The sequence below is a fragment of the Micromys minutus genome (genome assembly GCF_963924665.1).
Source record: "Micromys minutus genome assembly, chromosome: 4".
NCBI classification, from domain to species: Eukaryota; Metazoa; Chordata; class Mammalia; order Rodentia; family Muridae; genus Micromys; species Micromys minutus.
In genome coordinates this window covers 63688269-63706797 of record NC_137973.1, presented here as the reverse complement: position 1 = coordinate 63706797, position 18529 = coordinate 63688269, and the positions used below count along the sequence as shown (strand labels likewise).

At 45.8% G+C, this 18529-nt stretch overlaps 1 protein-coding gene across 1 annotated transcript in view; it reads left to right on the top strand.

Annotated features, from left to right (window-relative positions):
* The first annotated feature begins 12128 nt into the window (after nt 1-12128).
* The window catches only part of HADH (hydroxyacyl-CoA dehydrogenase), a 31533-nt gene continuing 25132 nt past the window's right edge, over nt 12129-18529 (top strand). Inside the window, exon 1 of the mRNA XM_080916458.1 lies at nt 12129-12314. Within this exon, the coding sequence (XP_080772584.1) occupies nt 12183-12314 (132 nt within the window). The 5' untranslated portion in view covers nt 12129-12182. The remainder of the gene's footprint in view (nt 12315-18529) is intronic.

The following is an 18529-nucleotide window of genomic DNA, read 5'->3' as shown; positions in this document are numbered from 1 at the left end:
GGGGCTGTTTTACCCCTCTGGGGCTTTTTTATACTGGCTTTCCTATGACACCCCGCTCTGGTCCTTTCTTGCTTAGAAAAAGATGAGCTTTAAATATCGTAGCATCTCTTTTGCCGACGGAGGAGCTAGCTCCCTGCCAGTGTCCCCCAGCCACTCTTCATCCCATAGGTCACAGCTTGAAGACCAGCTCTGCAGAAGACCCAACCCACATTCTCGTTAAAACTGAACTCCCAAGAACCCTCAAACCTCATTTTCAGCTTATTTCCTTCTGAATCCTTTCACTGTCTTTATGAACATAATGATTGACCCAAAATTTACAGGGTCAGTCTTTCATCATCCCATCCCTTCCCTTCCCATCTCCCTTACCTCCCGTCTTTCCCCTCCCCTTTCCCCTACCTCCCATCACCCCCAACTATTCTCCCTCTATCGTTTTCCTCCCATTTTTATCTTTCCCATCTCTTCCCCCTCCCATCTCCCTCTCCCATCCCCCCCTCCATTTTCCATCCCCATTTCCTCCACCTGCTTCTCTCTCCCACCTCTGGCCACCAACTATGAAGCAGAGGCCTCACTAGAGCGAGTTCCGCATAGTGTGCAAGTGCCGGGTGAGTCAGCAGAGCAAACGGAGAGTGAAGTGAGTCTGACCCCGTAGACAACACGCAAACCTTCCACTGGGTGTTGTCGCCCATGGCACGGCCCCAGTGTAGGCATTTCTGTTGCAACAGTTGCCGTTAATTAGATTTCCCGCCCATGCCCAGACAGACCACACCAAACACGGTTCCACGCGGAGAGGTTTTAATAGAACGGGATGTGGGAAGGGTCAAGGCCAGGCGAAGAGAAGAAGAGAAAGAGAGTGAGGAGGAGGGGTTTCGGTCTTTTGTAGGGGTAGTGACGTCACTTGCTCCCAGGTGGAGATGGGATTCAGAACTGATGTCTTCTGGGAATGCTTTGGCTGTTTCCATGGCAATTGATGTGCTAGGTTCCTGTCACCTGTGGGTGGAGCCATTGCTGGAGGAAGGGGCTATCCTAATGCCAACATTCCTCCCTTTTTCTTATAAAAAGAGAGAGAAAAGGAGAGGATAGGGAAGCTGATGGTGAAAAGGGAATAGGGGCGGCCGGTCTCTTAAACTGCTTCCTGCTGTCTTGGGGCGTCGTAGGGGTGTAGCTGGTTTTCACCATCGGGGTCCGCTTGGTAATCGTTAACATCAGGATCTCCATGCGCATGGCTTGTAGTCCTGCAACAGGAGCTGATTAATGGCTTGGTTAGAAATTTTTTGTATCTGTCGTTGAAGGAATGTAGAGACAAGATTGATAAGACAGGGAGCAAACAGTAATGCTAGAAAGATGACTAGAGGAGGGGTTACGAAGGGGAGTATCCACTTCCATATAGGGTTTTCGAAGGTCCAGAAACTGGAGGTCTCACGTTCCCTGGAATTCTGTATGTCTGTCTGTAGCTCCTGGATCTTATCTCTCACTGTCCCGGATTGGTTGACATAGAAGCAGCATTCTTCTTGGAGGAACAGGCAAAGGCCACCTTCTTTAGCTGTTATGATGTCCAGCCCCCGTCAGTTTTGAAGAACCACAGATGCCAGGGAATCTATCTGTTTTTGGATAGTGAGCAAAGTTTCAGACACTTCTTGAAACCTGTTGCTGAAAATGGAAGTGATCTCACTATATTTGGTCATGGAAGTAGTTATTCCTGCTATCCCAGTGATAGTACCTACTGCTATTCCTGCAGCTCCCAAAAGTGGCATGACCTGAACTGCTCTTTTATGTTGGGCGGCCATCATATTGACGACTGGGATTGGCAGGGGCTCGTTTCCCTGGATTACTCCTAGTTCGGGGAAAAGGAGAACCAAAGTGCAGCTTCCTGACCAGCTTGCCAGGCAAACGGTGGTATGCCTGCGTGCCACAGAGGATTGATGTATTTTGGATCCCTGGGCACTGTGGCAGAGATGGGGTATCAAGGGTTGTGGTTGTATTGCAGTCTAAGGAACCTAACATTCCTATGGGATGTGTCCCAGATGCTTTAAAAGTTTGCCATGCCAAGAAGAGAGATAGAGGAGAGGTAAGGGGTCATGGCAACATCAGAGTCAGGGCAGCTGATGAAGGGTGAGGTAAGGTTATTGGGCAACATCGCTGGAGAGGCTGTGTGTGTGTGTGAGAGAGAGAGAGAGAGAGAGAGAGAGAGAGAGAGAAAGAGAGAGAGAGAGAGAGAGGGAGAGAGAGGGGGGAGGGAGAGAGGGAGAGAGGGAGGGAGAGAGGGAGAGAGGAGGAGGAGTAGAGGCCAGCCATGAGCACGTGGAGGGAGAGGGGGGAAGGGAAGGGAAGAGGAGGGGTAGGGGTGGGAGAGCAAGGCTGCAAGAGCACAAGAGCAAGAGAGAGAGGAGGGGGCAAGCAGCCCCTTTTATAGTGTCAGGTCACTGGGGCAGAACATACCTGGCTACTGCCAGGTAATTGAGGGGTGGGGTTTACAGAATCCCAACAACAATACTTGTTGCTGAACTATTGACTACTTATCCTGGGAGAAGGGGCAAAGGTGAGAAAGATTCAGAGGAAGTGGGATAGTGTGTGTGTGTGTGTGCGTGCATGAACACGTGTGTGATCAATATGTGCTTATTGAGTTTTCAAAGAAATGTCTATTAATAAGAATATATATATATTGGGCTGGCAAGATAGCTCAGTGAGCAAAGGCGCGTGCTATCAAGCCTGACTACTTGAATTTGAACCGGGACTCAGCAGGTTTCAAAGAACTAACTCCAAGTAGTCTTCTGATTTCCACATGCCCTCTGGCAATACTTGCACACATATGCTCACGCCCATATAAAACATGTGTCTTCTATCCACAGATAAAACAAACAACACCCCCGACCCCACCCACTTCACCCCATCTAAGAAAGGTGGCTGTCCTCAGTTCCCGCCCACCCCCACCCACTCTTGAGAAAAGTGGTATGAAGAAGCTCTTGGCTGCCCTCTAGTGGACAAAAATTCCTTTCATTAAAAATGTAAAGGCTCCTCTTCAGTCCTTTCTCTAACTCCTCCATTGGGGACCTGGGAGCTGAAGGGGTTTGCAACCCCATAGGAAGAACAACAATATCAACCAACCAAACCCCACAAAGCTCCCAGGGACCAAACCACCAACCAAAGCGTACACATGGAGGGACCCATGGCTCCAGCCGCATATGTTGCAGAAGATGGCCTTGTGGGTCATCAGTGGGAGGAGAGGCCCTTGGTCCTGGGAAGGCTTGATGCCCCAGTGTAGGGAAATGCCAGGTTGGAGAGTCAGGAGGGAGATGGGTGGGTGGGGAGCACCCTCATAGAGGCAGGGGAGGGAGAATGGGATAAGGGGATTCCAGAGGGGAAACTGGGAAAAGAAATAACATTTAAAATGTAAATTTAAAAACTCAAATCAAAAATTAAAAAACAAACCATGAAAATGGATATCTCAGTCAAAATAAATATTAAATCAGAAAACAAAACAAAACAACAGCAAAAACAAAAAACAGGAAATCTGAAACATGATGAAAATACAAATTTTACAAATAAGGGGGGAAAATCTAAAGGCAAAAGCTTCATTAGAAATGAAAGACTTTTCAGGATCTTAGAGTAGCTCAGGATCTGAGGTTAGTTAGTTCAGGATCTGAGCTACTCCGCTGCATTTGCTGTGTGTTCTCTCTGTCTTGGTGTCGAGAAGCCTAAGAGCAAGGAAAACACCTGCACAGGCACACAAAGGAGAACTCAGATGCGCTGGACCACACGTAGGCCAGGGCTGACTGTAGCACCAGACAGGGCGTCGTATAAAGCCGGATAGGAAGATGGGCAGACTGAGATAGGGAAGCTAGTCAGAGCGTATTCGGACCCGAGTCCTGCTTCAGCCCAGAGTCCTGCTGTCTTTAAGCCTTGTGTTCCTCTTCTGTCGAAGACTGGGAAATACCTTTCAGGTGCTCTGCCTAACACAGATTTCCACTGAACATCTGCACTGTGTCTGAGGACTGATAATCTCTTACCACCACTACCACCACCACCCCCCACACACTACCATAAACAACTCCACGGTTCCTAGATGTAGGGAGCTGAGAAGTTTCTAGAAGTTTCTGCATTGACATATTCAGGGATGCAGATGGTGGGAGGAGGGCTGAACTGGGAAGGAGGGTGTCTGCAGTGAAACACTCCACCTGCAGTTGCCTGCATGTGTGCCCTTTCTTTGGGCCTCAATTCTCTTATGCCACAGACTAGAGTCGACTAGACCACAGTTCTCAACCCTGAAAGGATTTTAGAACCACCCCAGATAAAGAGGTGGATGCTGATGGTCCACTTAAGGCCAATTAAACCTGTCTCTCACTGAGATCAGGCCTCAGTATCATTCAGTGTAGTTAGCCAAGGCAAAGTCAAAAACCAAAATAGCTACACGAATGGAAATCATCATGTACCCCAAACTTACATACAGCTGGTGAGCAAGACTGTGTGGTGTCAGCTCAGAGAAAAAGAGCAACTCCTAGATTGCAGGTAAGGACCCTGGGTGGGACAAAGGGACTCTGCAAAGCTGCAGAGAAAACAGTAAATCTTGTAAACAACTCTCCATGGCCTTGGGATAGTGCAGTAGCCAGAGCTTAGGAAGAACAGCTCTAATGATCCAACAGTTCCCTCTCACGCTGACCACCGTGGACCCATGTCAACACCAGGCTTCGGTGGAAACTGCAGTTGTGATTAAAGCCAGGTCACCAAAACACTGACTTCTCTGCCTTTTGTTCCCTGGGACCACTCCCAAGAAGATAAGCTAGCCGGTGCTGTGAGAGACAAAGTAGACACAACACCTGACCCCACATTCACTAAAGAAAAAAGAACTCAATAAGGGTATTATGGATTTAATTATGGAAATCGGAGAGCACATAATAGAGTAAAAAGAAACAACTCAGATTCAGATTTGTAAAAGTTGATGACTGTAATGTGGTTATGTGACCAAGTGCATCTCTAAGACAGATATACTGAAGTATTCAAAGTAAAGCAACACTGTGTGTTACCCTCAAAGACTTCAGACAGTATATGACTACATACAGATAGACTAGGTGAAGGCTGACAACGAGATGACTATGGTGACACACAACTGTGATCCTGGCCCTTGGAAGGCAGAAAGATGAGGATCCCAAGTTCAAGGTTGCCTTCAACTACAATGAGACCCTGTCTTAAGTAAATAAATAAACAAAACACAACAAACTCTTAATAATGGTGCCTCTGAATTAGAAGTATATGTTTGTGTGTCTGTGTGTATGTGTGTGTCTGTGTGTGTCTGTGTGTGTATGTGTGTGTGCTAATCTTAATTTTTGCACATTGCCTGTAAATTTGCAGTTAACAGTTAAGAGCACAGACTGCTCTTCCAGAGGTCCTGAGTTCCATTCCCAGCAACCACATGGTGGCTCACAGCCATCTGTAATGGGATCTGATGCCCTCTTCTGGTGTGTCTAAAGACAGTTACGGTATACTCACATAAATAAAAGTAAATAAATAAGTCATTTTAAAAAACCTGTGGGGGCATTTCCTTGATTAAATATTGATGGAGGGTACAGTGGTTTGGACGAGAATGGTGCCCACAGGCTCACATGTTTGAATGTTGACCCTCAGTCAGTGGAACCGTCTAGGAAAGATTAGGAGGTGTGATCTTGTCAGTGGAGGCATGTCACCTGGGGTAGGCTTTGAGGTTTTAAAAGAACCCATCAGACCCAGAGATGTGTTCATAAAAAGATAAAAAAGATAAGCTATGTCCCGGGTTTCAGCACCAGTGTTATAAGAAGATAAAGTGTTCTGTGAAGGTGTGGTGAGGTGTGGGGGCAAAGAGGTGCCTCTGGAGGGCCCATGCTAGGCATTCCTTCCTTCTGAGGGACCAGCCATACAACGGTATAGTATAGAATAGAGTTTATTCAGGTCATGGGGAGGGGAGTTATGAGGGTAGTAGGGGCAGAGAGAGAAGAAGGGGAGAAGAGGCTGCCATGAGCACACAGGGAGAGGGGGAAGGGAATGGGGAGAGAAGGGACAAAGGGGTAAGAGAGCAAGAGAGGAAGAGAGGAAGGAGCAAAAGAGTAAGGAGGGGGCAAGCAGCCCCTGTTATACCTGGCTGTTGCCAGGTAACTGTGGGGCGGAGCTTACCTGGCAGTTGCTGTGGGGTGGAGTTTAAACAGAATGCTAACACCCAGTCTTTGTCTCTGTCTCTCTCTCTCTCTCTTGCCCCTCTCCTCTTTCTCTCTCTCCTCTCTCTCTTCCCTCTCCTCCCCCTGTCTGTTTCTTCCCCTCTCTCCTTTTTCTCTCCCTCTCTCTCCTCTCTCTCCCCCCTTTCCTCTTTCTCCTCTCTCTTCCCTCTCGTTAATCTTTCTCTCCTCTCTCCCTCCCCTCTCTCTCCCCTCTCTTGCCTCTCTCCCCTTTCTCTCCTTTCTCTCTCCTCTCTCTCTCCTCTCCTCTTATCTTTCTCCTCTCTCTTCCCCCTCTCTCCTTTCTCTCTCCTCTTCTCTCTCTCCTCTCTCTCCCTCTCTCTCCTCTTTCTCTCTCTCCTCTCTCTCCCTCTCTCTCCTCTTTCTCTCTCCTCTCTCTCTCTCCCCCTCTCTTTAATCTTTCTCTTCCCTCTCCCTCCTCTCTCTCTCCCCTCTCTTGCCTCTCTCCCCTTTCTCTCTCCTCTCTCCTCTCCTCTTATCTTTCTCTTCTCTCTTCCCCCCTCTCTCCTCCTCCTCCTCTCTCTCTCTCCTCTCTCTTCCTTCTCTCCTATCTTTCTTTCTCTCCTCTCCCCCCCCCCAGTACCATGCCTGCCTGCTTGCTGCCATGCTCCGCCATGATGGTCACAGACTCACCCTCTGACACTGTAAGACCACAATAAACTTTCTGTTCTATAAGTTGCCTCTATCGCGGCCTCTAGGTTCACAGCAGTGAAAGCATAGCCAAGACAAAGGGGCCAGCCTGCCGTGAGTGTTGCGAGTTGAGTAAGCCTTGGAGAGTAAGCTTGCAGGCTCCACTCCTCCCAGGCTTCTGCTTCAGCATCCCAGGTTCGGGCTCTGCGTTCCCTTCATGACTCTATACCGTGTTTATCACAGCCAGAGAAAGCAACATGGAGCACAGGAAATGGGGCAACAGACCTGTTATCCCAGCACTCATGGAGATGCAGCCAGGAGGAGCAAATGTTTGAGGTCATCATCGGCTGCACAGCAAATATATTCCCCTGGTCACAGTGTTTTGTCACAGCAACGGAAAAGTACAACAGAGCTCGTGGAGAGGACACCAAGTGGGCTCTAACCAGTGTCTACTCTTCAAGAGGAGGGTCAACACAAGACAGTTGCAGAAATTTCCATCACACTATTAACTGAAACTGGTCAAGCAAGGCTTTTAACATCCTCACCCAGGTTGGTAACCAACAGGACTAGAGGAGCTGAGGTTCCTTCCAAGCCCAAGTTACTCCTGAGGACCAGATCTTCAAGTGCTGTTGACAGTAGAAAAACAAACAAACAAACCAAAAAGTGATTGATTTTGGCTACCTACATGGTCTCAGACTCCCATAAGGAAAGCGTAACCAGTAAGTCTCATGAAGAGTATTCTAAACAGGTGCAGCAAGCTAAGAAAGGAAAAAATATGAAATATATGGTTTGAATATTGAGAGTACCAGGAAGTGAAATAGAGCTGAATCCTGAGTTCAAGGAGATAACAAATTCAGGGAGTGGAGCAAGATCCTACCAGGGTAAATTTAGATCCAGGCATGGTGTTATACTCCTTTAATCCCAAGAGATAAAGCCATGCAGGTCTCTGTGTTAAAGGCCACCCTGAGACAGAGCAAGTTCCAGGTGAAGAAAAATTTATATCCAGACGTGGCAGTACACACCTTTAATCCCAGGAGACAGGCATGCAGATATCTGAGTTCAAGGTCACGTGTAAGATTCAGGACAGCCAAGCTTAGGTAGTGAAGGAGTTGGAAAAGAGAAAGCTAGTGATTAAAAAAGAAAGAAAGAAAAGTTTGACCAGGATTAAATGATAGATATGTTTATTTAACAGCCCTCAGACATTATACTTAATCATATGAAATGTTTTATGGGCAACTATTGCTAATGTTTTCCTAAATATTTGCTAACATATTACTCAGTGTTGTTGGTTTCTTTGTTTGCTTGTCTACTTGTTTTGTTTTTGTTTTCCAACTGTGACATATTCTTATTCTGGAAGAGTTCTTCTTACAACTACTGTAGGATGTCCTTCTGTCCCTAACTGTCCATTTTCCCTAACCAAAGAAGGCTGGCCAGTAACCTGTTGTCAAGGTCACAAGTTTGGTGTCTTTGAAAAAGATCCTCTGGGATTATATTTCTCTCATAGGTTGTTGATTAAAAGCTTGTGTCTGACTGTGAGTTCAACAAACCAAGTGTGGATTTCACTCTGGTTTGGCCCATGTTGTCTGCTCCCATTAGACACTGCATCTGATTTTGCTGGTTTGGGTCACACAATAGCAAAGAGTTAAAGACAAAAGAATTGTCAAAGGCAAAGCAGCTTTGGCCTGGTCACTGACTCTATACCCCTGTGCTGCCTTCCTGGATGTCAGGATAGGCCCCTGGCGACGTACGGTATTCGGGTGAGAGCAAAAGTTCCACACATAAAACACTTTTCACATATATAATGCTGATTGTGTGACACTCTCTACACGCGTGAGGCTATCCACATGTGTGAGGCTATCCACAAGTATGGTGCACTCAGATAAAAATAATGCTCTTTCTGCATGCATGATGCTCTCCATATGCACAACATACATCTTCATATATGATGCCCTTCACATATGAAATGCTCTTTACATGTATGCTGTTCTCACATGTATCATGATCTTGTTCTACATATAAGATGATCTCCACATGTGTAACAATCTCCACGTGCGTGATGTTCTCCATGTATGTAATGTCCATTGCTGTCTGCCCATTCCTCACTGAGATTCGAGGGACCTTCCTAAGGCGTGCGGGGGATAATGAGAAGCGTGGGGCCTTGCCTTGGAGTAGGCTCAGCTTTGAGTCTGGCTTGTATGTGGTTCAAAACCTTCGTTTCTTCACCCTTAAAGGACGGCATGAAAGCCCCGAGAACACGCGCTGTCCTGGGTTTCAATTCCGTTACTTTGTGTCCAATCCTGGCTAAGTTTCTTTATCTGGGCTTCAGTTTCCCTGTATATTAAAGAATCTAACATATGGGATTATCATAAGGATTCCATAATTTAACTGATGCAAAGCATCTAAAACAATGGCCAACATACTGAACGGCTGAACATGTGTTGGCTGCTTCTGCGTTAAACCATTTTAACATGAGCAAGTCAAGGGCGAGCAAGATGGCGGAGAGGGTAAAGACTCTTGTTTCCAAACCTGACAACCTGGGAGCCTACGTGATAGAAGGAGAAAATCAGCTTCTGTAAATTGCCACATGACCTCCATGTGTGGCTCATGGTATGTCAGCGCACACACAAAATAAATGTTGGCAATCGAAAGTAGATAAAAGTTGCTCAGAAAGGTGACTGCCTTCATTGCTCTTGTTCAGGAGCACAAAGCTTTGTCCATGGGAACCTGAGAAAACACATTCAGAGTTTCATTTGTAAAGATGTAGTGCATCGTTTCCTCCTTGGGGATGGGGGGAGCAAGGAATTTACATTGTACCATCCTCCTCACTGGCCCACTTGGTGACTCTTTTAACTGGAGCAAATGATTTGAGAAAGCTGGCTGAGAGCAGCCCACTCGCAACAGCTCAGAGAGGTACCTCCCGCTGTAAAATGGGAAAATCCTGATTCATAAATCCCACAGCCACGAGTGCACAGGTGAGATGCGCAAAGGCTTCGAACCTTTAACCCAGACTGCACCAACCCGATCACACACCGCCTTATTTCTCTAATTCGACATTTCCTGTAAACGGTCACCTTTAAGGCTTTTTTTTTTTTTTTAAATTAAACCACTTTGCTCCCAAGAGATCTATGTTTTAGGCTTCCTAGATTTTAATTTTAACTCGTGAATTGCAAAGGCCACTGTGCTTTTGGATGGAAGGAAAGGTTTCCCAAGTGATTAGAGAGTGGTTGGCTTGGGGACAATGGCTGGCAGGGTAAAAAAACCTGAGACACATAACTGAAGTCAACCATAATCTTTTTTCCTTCAAAAGCTCAAACTGATAACATTTTTTTTTGTAAAAATACTCCAGTGTTGTTCAAACTCTTGGCGTGTCTGTCTTTTGGAGGCTGCTCTCAGTGGGCTGTGTGAAAGAGGACTGTCTGTACCTTCTCAAACCTATTACATTCCTTAGTTATAAAAGTCATTCCTTCATTTCCATGAAACCCCAGGTAAAGTCGATCATCACAGTCTTTCTTCAGTGAGTGAACCTTTGGTTCCATGCTCTAGGCTTTGCTCTTGGAGCCACAATTTTTTGTTTTCTGATAGACAAAACCTAAAACCAGTTCAACAAAACAAGAAAGACGGTATCATTCTCATTCATTTCCCCAAAGTCAGAGGTCATTCTTTATCATTTATCATTCTTTCCCAAGGAAAGGCAGAGATCTGAAAATGTACATTACCTCAGGCATGAGGTACACACATGATTACAACGGAAATATCTTTCGTGAATATATTGTAGGGCTGGAGAGATGCTCTGTGGTTATGAGCAGTGGATGCCCTTTCAGAGGACTCTCAGAACCCACACAGTGGCTCACAACAGTCTATAACTCCAGTCTCAGGATCCTGATATCACACAGTGGCTCACAACAGTCTATAACTCCAATCTCAGGATCTTTCTCTGTCCCGCTTTGACATTGCTCCACACAGTGCACAGAGATACATTGAAGAGAAGAAAGAAGAAAGGAAGGGAAAATTATATCATCCCAGCACCAAACTTGGATTATAATTAGTCTTTCTAAATGAAAATTAGGAGTTGAAACCCTTCTATTCAAGCTTCCTTGCAATCTGCTCTTCTCTCTCAGCAGCGCCTCAGCCACTGAGGCCTCTCCTTTCTCAGCCATTGTGCCCAAGGAGTGACACCATTAGACTGAACCTCTGAAATCGTAAGCCAGCCCCAGTTAAGTGTTGTCTTTACCACGACTTGTCTTGGTCATGGTGTCTGTTCCTAGCAGTAAAACCCTGACTAAGACAGACATAGAGGTTCTCTCTGTCTTGCATAGTTCCTCAGACTGCTGTTCACATTTCTTTCTTTCTTCATAAATTCCTTCATTCTTCAAGCTGTTGGGTTTCTGTGGGTAACCTTCCACTTCCGTTCCTAGTCTCCTCCTTTTTTGACTTGGGAGGAATGTAGAACTTGGTGGGCATTGCTTATTTGGAAGAATTAAATATAAAAATAACATTCGAAGGGTCAATGCAAAAACACAGACCCTGTTTCAAAGGGAGTGTGGGAGAGATGTTTCACACCCAAGTTCAAGAGCCTGTGGCAGGAACAGGCATAGAAATTGGTCCGAGGGACAATTGCTGAAAGAGTTACATAAACTTTTCATAGCTACAGAACAAAGAACATTGCTGAAGACCCTGGACTGGCCAGTTATTTTTTTTCCTTTTTAAAAAAACTGTTTTAGTTTGGAATTGATGGGAGCAAGTGGCCCACTGAGCAACTCATTGCTTAAGTTTTATTTAACTTAAGTTAGATATAGAGGTGGGTAACTAGAAACAGCTCAAGAGAACTTTGACTCTCCATCTCCAACATTCAGACAGGAAGTTACTTCTGTTCTGCAGATTATAAGACCTAGATGAAGTTTTTGCAGGGAACATCATTGCACACAGAATTAAGTATCATTTCTTCCAATGTGGGGAGGGGCAGATGGCTTTCCTCTGAATGGTGAGTTTGGGGGATGAACATTTAGAAGTAATTCCGTATCAGTGATAGCCGTGATTGTTGGCGGATGGCCAGGAGTTCCACTCCTGGGCTCTGTATCCGGGGTCACCGTCCTCACGCTAAACACAATGTTCACGATCCTAACTTCTCCAGTCCACCAGATTGTGAAGCCAACTACAGGTGGCCTTTGGGGTCTCTGCCTTGCCAGAGTCCCTGCTAGCTTGAGTCCTTGGCACCGCCTTCCGGGGTGGACCTGTAGCTTGTCAAACTGGCGGGTGGGGCGTGCTCGAGGCCCCGCCCCTAACGTAACCGTCCCCGCCCACGGCAGGACCTCTCGCGCTGTCCCCGCTGCTTATTCTCGGCTGCTCCACTGAGCTATGGCGTTCGTGACCAGGCAATTCGTGCGCTCCATGTCCTCCTCTTCCTCTGCGTCGGCGGCCGCCAAGAAGATTCTGATCAAGCATGTGACGGTCATCGGCGGCGGGCTGATGGGCGCCGGCATCGCGCAGGTGAGCGGGCCTGGAGCCCCGGGTGCGGTGGAGTAGCTCGAAGCGGTCCGAGGAGAAGGTGCTGCGAGTTTCGCTGTCCCAGAACTACAGCTCGATCCTTCCGTGCGTGCTTCTGAGCACGCGGGGACGGCTCGGTGGAGAGCACTGGTGCACGCGTGCACACTGAAGCTGGACTGTGCACAGATCTGCGTGCAGAGTTGCAGAGTGTGTTTGCTCACCGCCTGGAACTCACAGGAATCCGCTCTCCAAGACCTGGGCTGCGATTTCTTTCAGTTTTCCTTATAATTTTTTTCTTTCTTTCTTTGTTCTTTCTTTGCTTTTTTTTCTTACAGTTCTGCGGTTGTTGCCTGGGCAGTTTTCTTTCCGAGTGGCCTGCCTCTCCCACAAGTTTCCTTCGTTGGCCTTCACTTTTGTAACAATTTGGAAAGTCCCCTAGTGGGAGTTTGTGGAGTTGCTGGGGCTCCCGCCCGGGCCTGGGCCAGGCAACATTGACCTTTGACCTAGTGCCCTGGTGCAGAAATCTGCAAGCTTGCCCAGCTCTGAACCTCCAGAGAGTGAGTGGGCGATAGAGATAAGAGTAATTTATGCCCTGGGAAGTCTCTAATCTCTAATCGGCTTCTGTGGGACTTTGCCTGGTGCCAGCTGAGGCACAGTTCAAAATCAGCTGCAGTTTGGATACTGGAATGTGTGCAATACCGTTTTCTCTTAATACTTAGCTGCCTACACACATTATAGAACTATGGTGGGTTTTTGTTGTTGTTGTTTTTTAAATGTCCGTGCTGTTATATTCTTAACCTTTCGAGGCTTTTGCAACTTGAACTTCGTGGCAGTGGAGGGTTTACCTAATTTTAATTAGGGAGGGTACTGGAAAGTCAGTGTCTCTTCCCGACCAAATGCATACTTACATGCTTGCTATAAACTTATCAGCCAGTTACCTTGATTGCACTTTCTTCCAAAATCCGTTAAATAAAACAAACCAAAAACCATGTTTGGCTAAACTGGAGAAAATATAGCTGGTCTGCCTACCCCTCTGCACCACAAAAACTTCTCAAGGCTTTGAGGATGAGATTGTTTGTCCAGGCCCAATAAAACAGTGCATCTCTTAAACAATGTTTAAGCAATATCTTAGTAACAACATAATAGGGTTTGGGGCCTTCGAAACAGTGTAGGTAAGGCTCCAAAAAGTGTTGCTGATGAAACTAATTAGAAAGCATCTTGCAGCTTTTGTACAAACGCAGGTTGCTGTGTTCTGTGGATGTTGTATCCATCCAAAGAAAGTGTGTTGAACTGCCTGAGGACTCACACAGGAGGCACTTAAAATGGACTGGGTAAGATGCTAGAACTTTGACCTGAGAAGAGAGGAAGGCAAGTGATTGACAAGGACGGGGTCAGAGACTGGACGAACTACTGCAGCAGCTGGAGCAGGGAGTGCATGTGGAAATGTAGGCGGGAAGAGGAAAAGATTCGCCTCCTAGCAGAACTTTTGAATAAAAGTGTAACAAAGACCCACAGTCTAAATGGTGGGAACTCATAAGGAACAGCCCTTCCTCTGGGTCACTTTAGGTGACCACTCTGATCCTGCAGGGGACACTGCTTTCCTGCATAATGGTTCTACTATATTTCCAGTGGTTTAGCCGGTCAGTTTCTTACACTTGGCCTTGCAGCAAATAGTTCTAGGTAGTGCCATCTATTTATTTATTTAAAATTGGAGCTCAGTTACAGACAGTTGTGAGCTGCCGTGTGGGTGCTGGGAACCGAACCTAGGCCCTCTGGAAAAGGAGCTAATGCTCTCAGCTTCTGAGTCATCTCTCCAGCCACGGTGCCATCTCCTTTTTGAGAAAAACAAATTCATAGTGGACAGTTTTTGGTACAGGGTCGTAAATATTTTTTTTTGATTCTGGTACCAGGGATGAATGATTAATTGATGTGTTAGGCATGTTGGTGAAAACATAAGGCAGTTGCTTTATCTCCGCACTTCCTCTACAGTAGAGGTTCTATAGGAAAATGGAAAAGGAAAAAGTGAATTAATTGGCATACACTGCCATTGTGATCATTGACAAGAGGACAGATGCTGTCATTGTCATCTGTCCTCTTGTCCTTTTAGCCTCCTGCTCCTTTTATTCCCAATGCTCCATGTTAAGGCAGGAGCCTTGGGTTTAGGTGGAGAACATTGATCCCAGTTTTCTGTTCCATCTTGCTTAACCCTGACAGAGATACCAGCTGACAGCGCAGTTTGCTCAGGGGCATTGAGAAGGTCAGCACCTTTTATTTAATTATTCCACCCGAGTGAAGCCATAAAAGTGCAAACACCAATTAGCATCTGGGTTATGGTGTCCTGCATCACATTGACTTTCTTCTGAAGTCTCTATGAAGTGGTCTGAGTCAGTGGAGGTTCTGTTCATAGTTTTAACTAATTGGCATGTTCCATTTTGTGCTGAATGGGATGGAAAAAAAGTGTAAATACATTTCGTATGCACCCAATGCATTTATCAAATAGTTAAGTATTTTTAGACAAATGAGGCCCGGAACTAATTACATTTAGCCAGAACATAGGCCATTAGCGATTGTGTACCTTCTATGAGTGTCTACATTGCCTGCCATTTTTTTTGTTTGTTTTAAATTTAAAAAAAAAAAAACTCTTAGACTGCAGGTTAATGTTTAAGCACATTGACTTGTTTTATGTGTTTGCCTGTTATATACTTCTGACTTGGTTCTGACTGCTGATTTATCTTGAGGCAAAGTGGCTTGTGCCATTAAATGAACCTTGAGTGGAGACAGATTGCTTTTTGCTTTGTGAAGGAAAGAAGAAGCTGCAAGCACTGTGCTTCTCAGGTTGATGGAAGAGTTCTTTCTAAGAGCTGCTGTATGAAGAGTCCAGAAGCTCATACACTTCATTGCATGACTGTGAGCAGCGACCAGGTCAACTGGGAATAGTGTTTGAGAGACTTTCGGGCACAGTGTAGTCTATATCTTACACTTCGGAGTGTGGAGAAATTGTGAAGGTTAGGAGTAAGTTCATCTGACCAAAGCCCCCAAATTTGTGCGGTTTGTGTGCCTGTGTGTATGTGTATTTGAACATGTGTGTCCTTTTTTTAAAATGCAAAAGATGAGCTGGTTAGTAGCTCAGTGATGAAGTTGTATGGCTGTGATCCCAGCATCCTTACATGGAAAGCTACCTAGAAGTTGAGGACCAGCTTGCTTGAGTATGTGTCATGGTAGAAGCCACAAGAGAGACTCTGCCTCATAGTAGGGGAGAAACAACTCCCAAATGTTATCCTTTGATCTTCTCCTACACATGTACACACACACACACACACACACACACACACACACACACACACACGGTGTTTTTTTTCTTTAGTGTTCTCTAAACTATTGAAATGGCATTGGGGGAGCATCGTAAGCTACAGCTGAACATTTGTCAGTCTTTTGTTCTTGTGCAATGCTCAGTGACTGGGTAGACGCTTGGAAAGACTGGAAAGCTTCTCTCCGGCCTCAGGTTTTTTTTGGAGTTTTCTGGTGTTTAATGGACTAATAGTCATAGCTCTTGTTAGCTTTATTAACTTTTGTGGTTGCAGTGAGTTAAAATTTTCTTGAAAAATAAATATAGAAACTTGAAGTTTTAGTATCACAGGAGACTGGCATAATTCCTGGACTATCAATGCTCCTTTTGAATGTTCCTTAGGAAGGCCATGTTTTTATTCTCAACAATTCTGTCCTTTTTTTCCTTTCCTTCCTCCCCTCCTTGCTCTTTTCCTTCTTTTTCCCCTCCCTCCCTTCCTCCCTTCCTTCCTTTCCTTCCTGGTTCCCCTATATAGCTCTAGCCAGCATGGAACTTACCATACAGACCAGGCTGACCTTGAAGCAACGAAAATCCTTTCCCTTTGCCATGAAGCTGGAACTGAAGGCATTCACTGTCATGCCTTGCACATCAGTAGGGTTTACTACTTCAGGCCATACCATTCACCTGTCATGAAGTTCTCCCTGCTTTCCTGAGTTCCTGAGTTCTTTATTAGGCTACTCTCTGTATAGATCAAAGCACGGCCCTATGGCTTATCCACCTCTGACCTTTGGTATATTTGGAAGTTCTGCCATTCCTACTGGGTATAAGGGGTTGAGCCTTGGGTTTGTTTTTTTCTTTGTGGTGATGATATCCTATTCTACCTGTCACTTGTCCCTTGCTTTGGTTTCTAATTTTCTTCCTAATCATATTCAGTCTTCCCTGCTGCTCTGCCTTAGGCACATATACCTTCCTCATTGCCAGCTCTGCTAGAACTTGGAGCTCATAGTGCTGGTGTCTAGTGAGTGGTGTAAGTGTGAGAGAGCAGGCGCTGAGGTCCCTGCATATAAAATATGTTTTATATTTTACATTGTTTATTATTTAATGTACACACATGCACACGCATGGACACACACACACGTCATAGCTGACCCATGGATGTCAGAGGACAGTGCCTGCCTTTGAGTATTTATGCTAAGATTGGGACGCAGTCAGAAATCAGATGTGAGGATAATCATGACACTGGGAGTTTGTAGATAGACTGTGATGTTGATGAAGTACAGCCCTGCTGCTATAGGGTCATTGGTAGGAGATGTGCCGAGCATATGGAGAGACCACATATTGGGCCTGCCAATGCTAGTTTCTTGAATTTACCATGTAAGATACTTTGCAGAGAACCAGATTCATATATTGTGATGCATTTACAAAGATACACAAGTCTAGCATGCTTCTGCTTAGCACAGTGGCTTGCTCCTTGGCTGGAGTACTTGGGACTTTGACAAGTGTGCTATTCACTGGACCTATTTTTACAGCTCTGAAGCACCCTTGTCTAAAAATATTTCCCCTTTGGCTGAGCCAGTCTTTCACCAGCCCTAGCAAAGTCATAGAGCTAAGGACATGGCTGTGTGTGTGTGTGTGTGTGTGTGTGTGTGTGTGTAGAGGGTCAGTACAGATGTTCTATTTAGGGTTGATCACTTATTCTTAGCTCCTTGACCAGTCAGTAGTCTGCATTGACTGAGGGAGAACCCTCTATGAGTACAGTCAACAGCAGACTAATCTATGGGCATAAACATCACCTTTAGAGGGGTGTTGACAACATGTTTATTTGGCCCAATAGGCTCTCCCTTAGGGCCTGTGACCTGCTGTGGTCTAAGTTTACAGTACCAGGCATGAATTCCCTCTTGTAGAGCAGGTCTCAAATCAAACCAGAAAGCAGTTGTTTATCCCTACAATAGCCATTCCATAGTTACGCTGGGGACACATCTTGCCAGGTGGCTTTTTTGTATAGCATGCAGGTCTACCACCGGGGAAGTCCATTGATGACTTTTCTTCCTTAGTAGCCTGCACAGCACATTCTGGTCCTGTGAAAACTAGCCAACAGGAAGGAAGGGTTCAGGCCAGTCTTAGCTTGATCTCTCCCTGTCTTACAACTGAAGTATGGTTTGTCTTCAGCTTTGTGTCTTAGTTATGATGGGCAGCCAAGAGCAATGACAGTGCCTGCAGTGTTTGGGGAGCCTCTGTGGCCTCTCTGACCAATACTGATAAGGTGATATCCCACACCTGGCACTGGATTTCATTTACTAAGACTGCTGTTCACCATGTAGGACACCTGAGTTTTTAATTAGGTTACAGAGTAGTGGGTTTCTGTAAGGCTTTTTCATATGTCCCTCATTTTGGTCAACCCTCTTTCCCGACTCTCCTCTCTCCATTCTCCTGTTCCCTACCGCATAAGGCCCCATCCCCCAGTACTTCTCCACCTCTACCTTTATAACACATGGACTCTGTCCCCTTTCTTCCTTAAGGCCCCTTTCCCTCTCTTCTCTCGCGAGCCCTGTCTGTGTTCCTGTGCTCTGTGGACATTCTAAATTAGACACTCAAGTTAAAAACTTTGACTCTGCAGTGCACTTAGCAGTGGCTATTCTAATGGATGTGACAGGCTAGGGATCTCACAGTGTGCTCTCAGACGGACTTTAACTTCCACGAGTCTCCTGGTGGGCTCAGTTGCCCTTTCCTTGACCTTTGTTTTGTTTATCGGTCAACTCTGTTTTTCTAGGGAGAAGGCTTCATGGCTTGACATAATTTGGAAGGTACTGCTGTTGGCTACTGTAACTAATATCCTGAATGGTAACAGGTTTGCTGCTCTCTAACCTTACAGTAGTGAAGAAACTAAAATGTCTTAGTCCTGTGTGATGGAAAGAATGTCTGGGTCTGTATT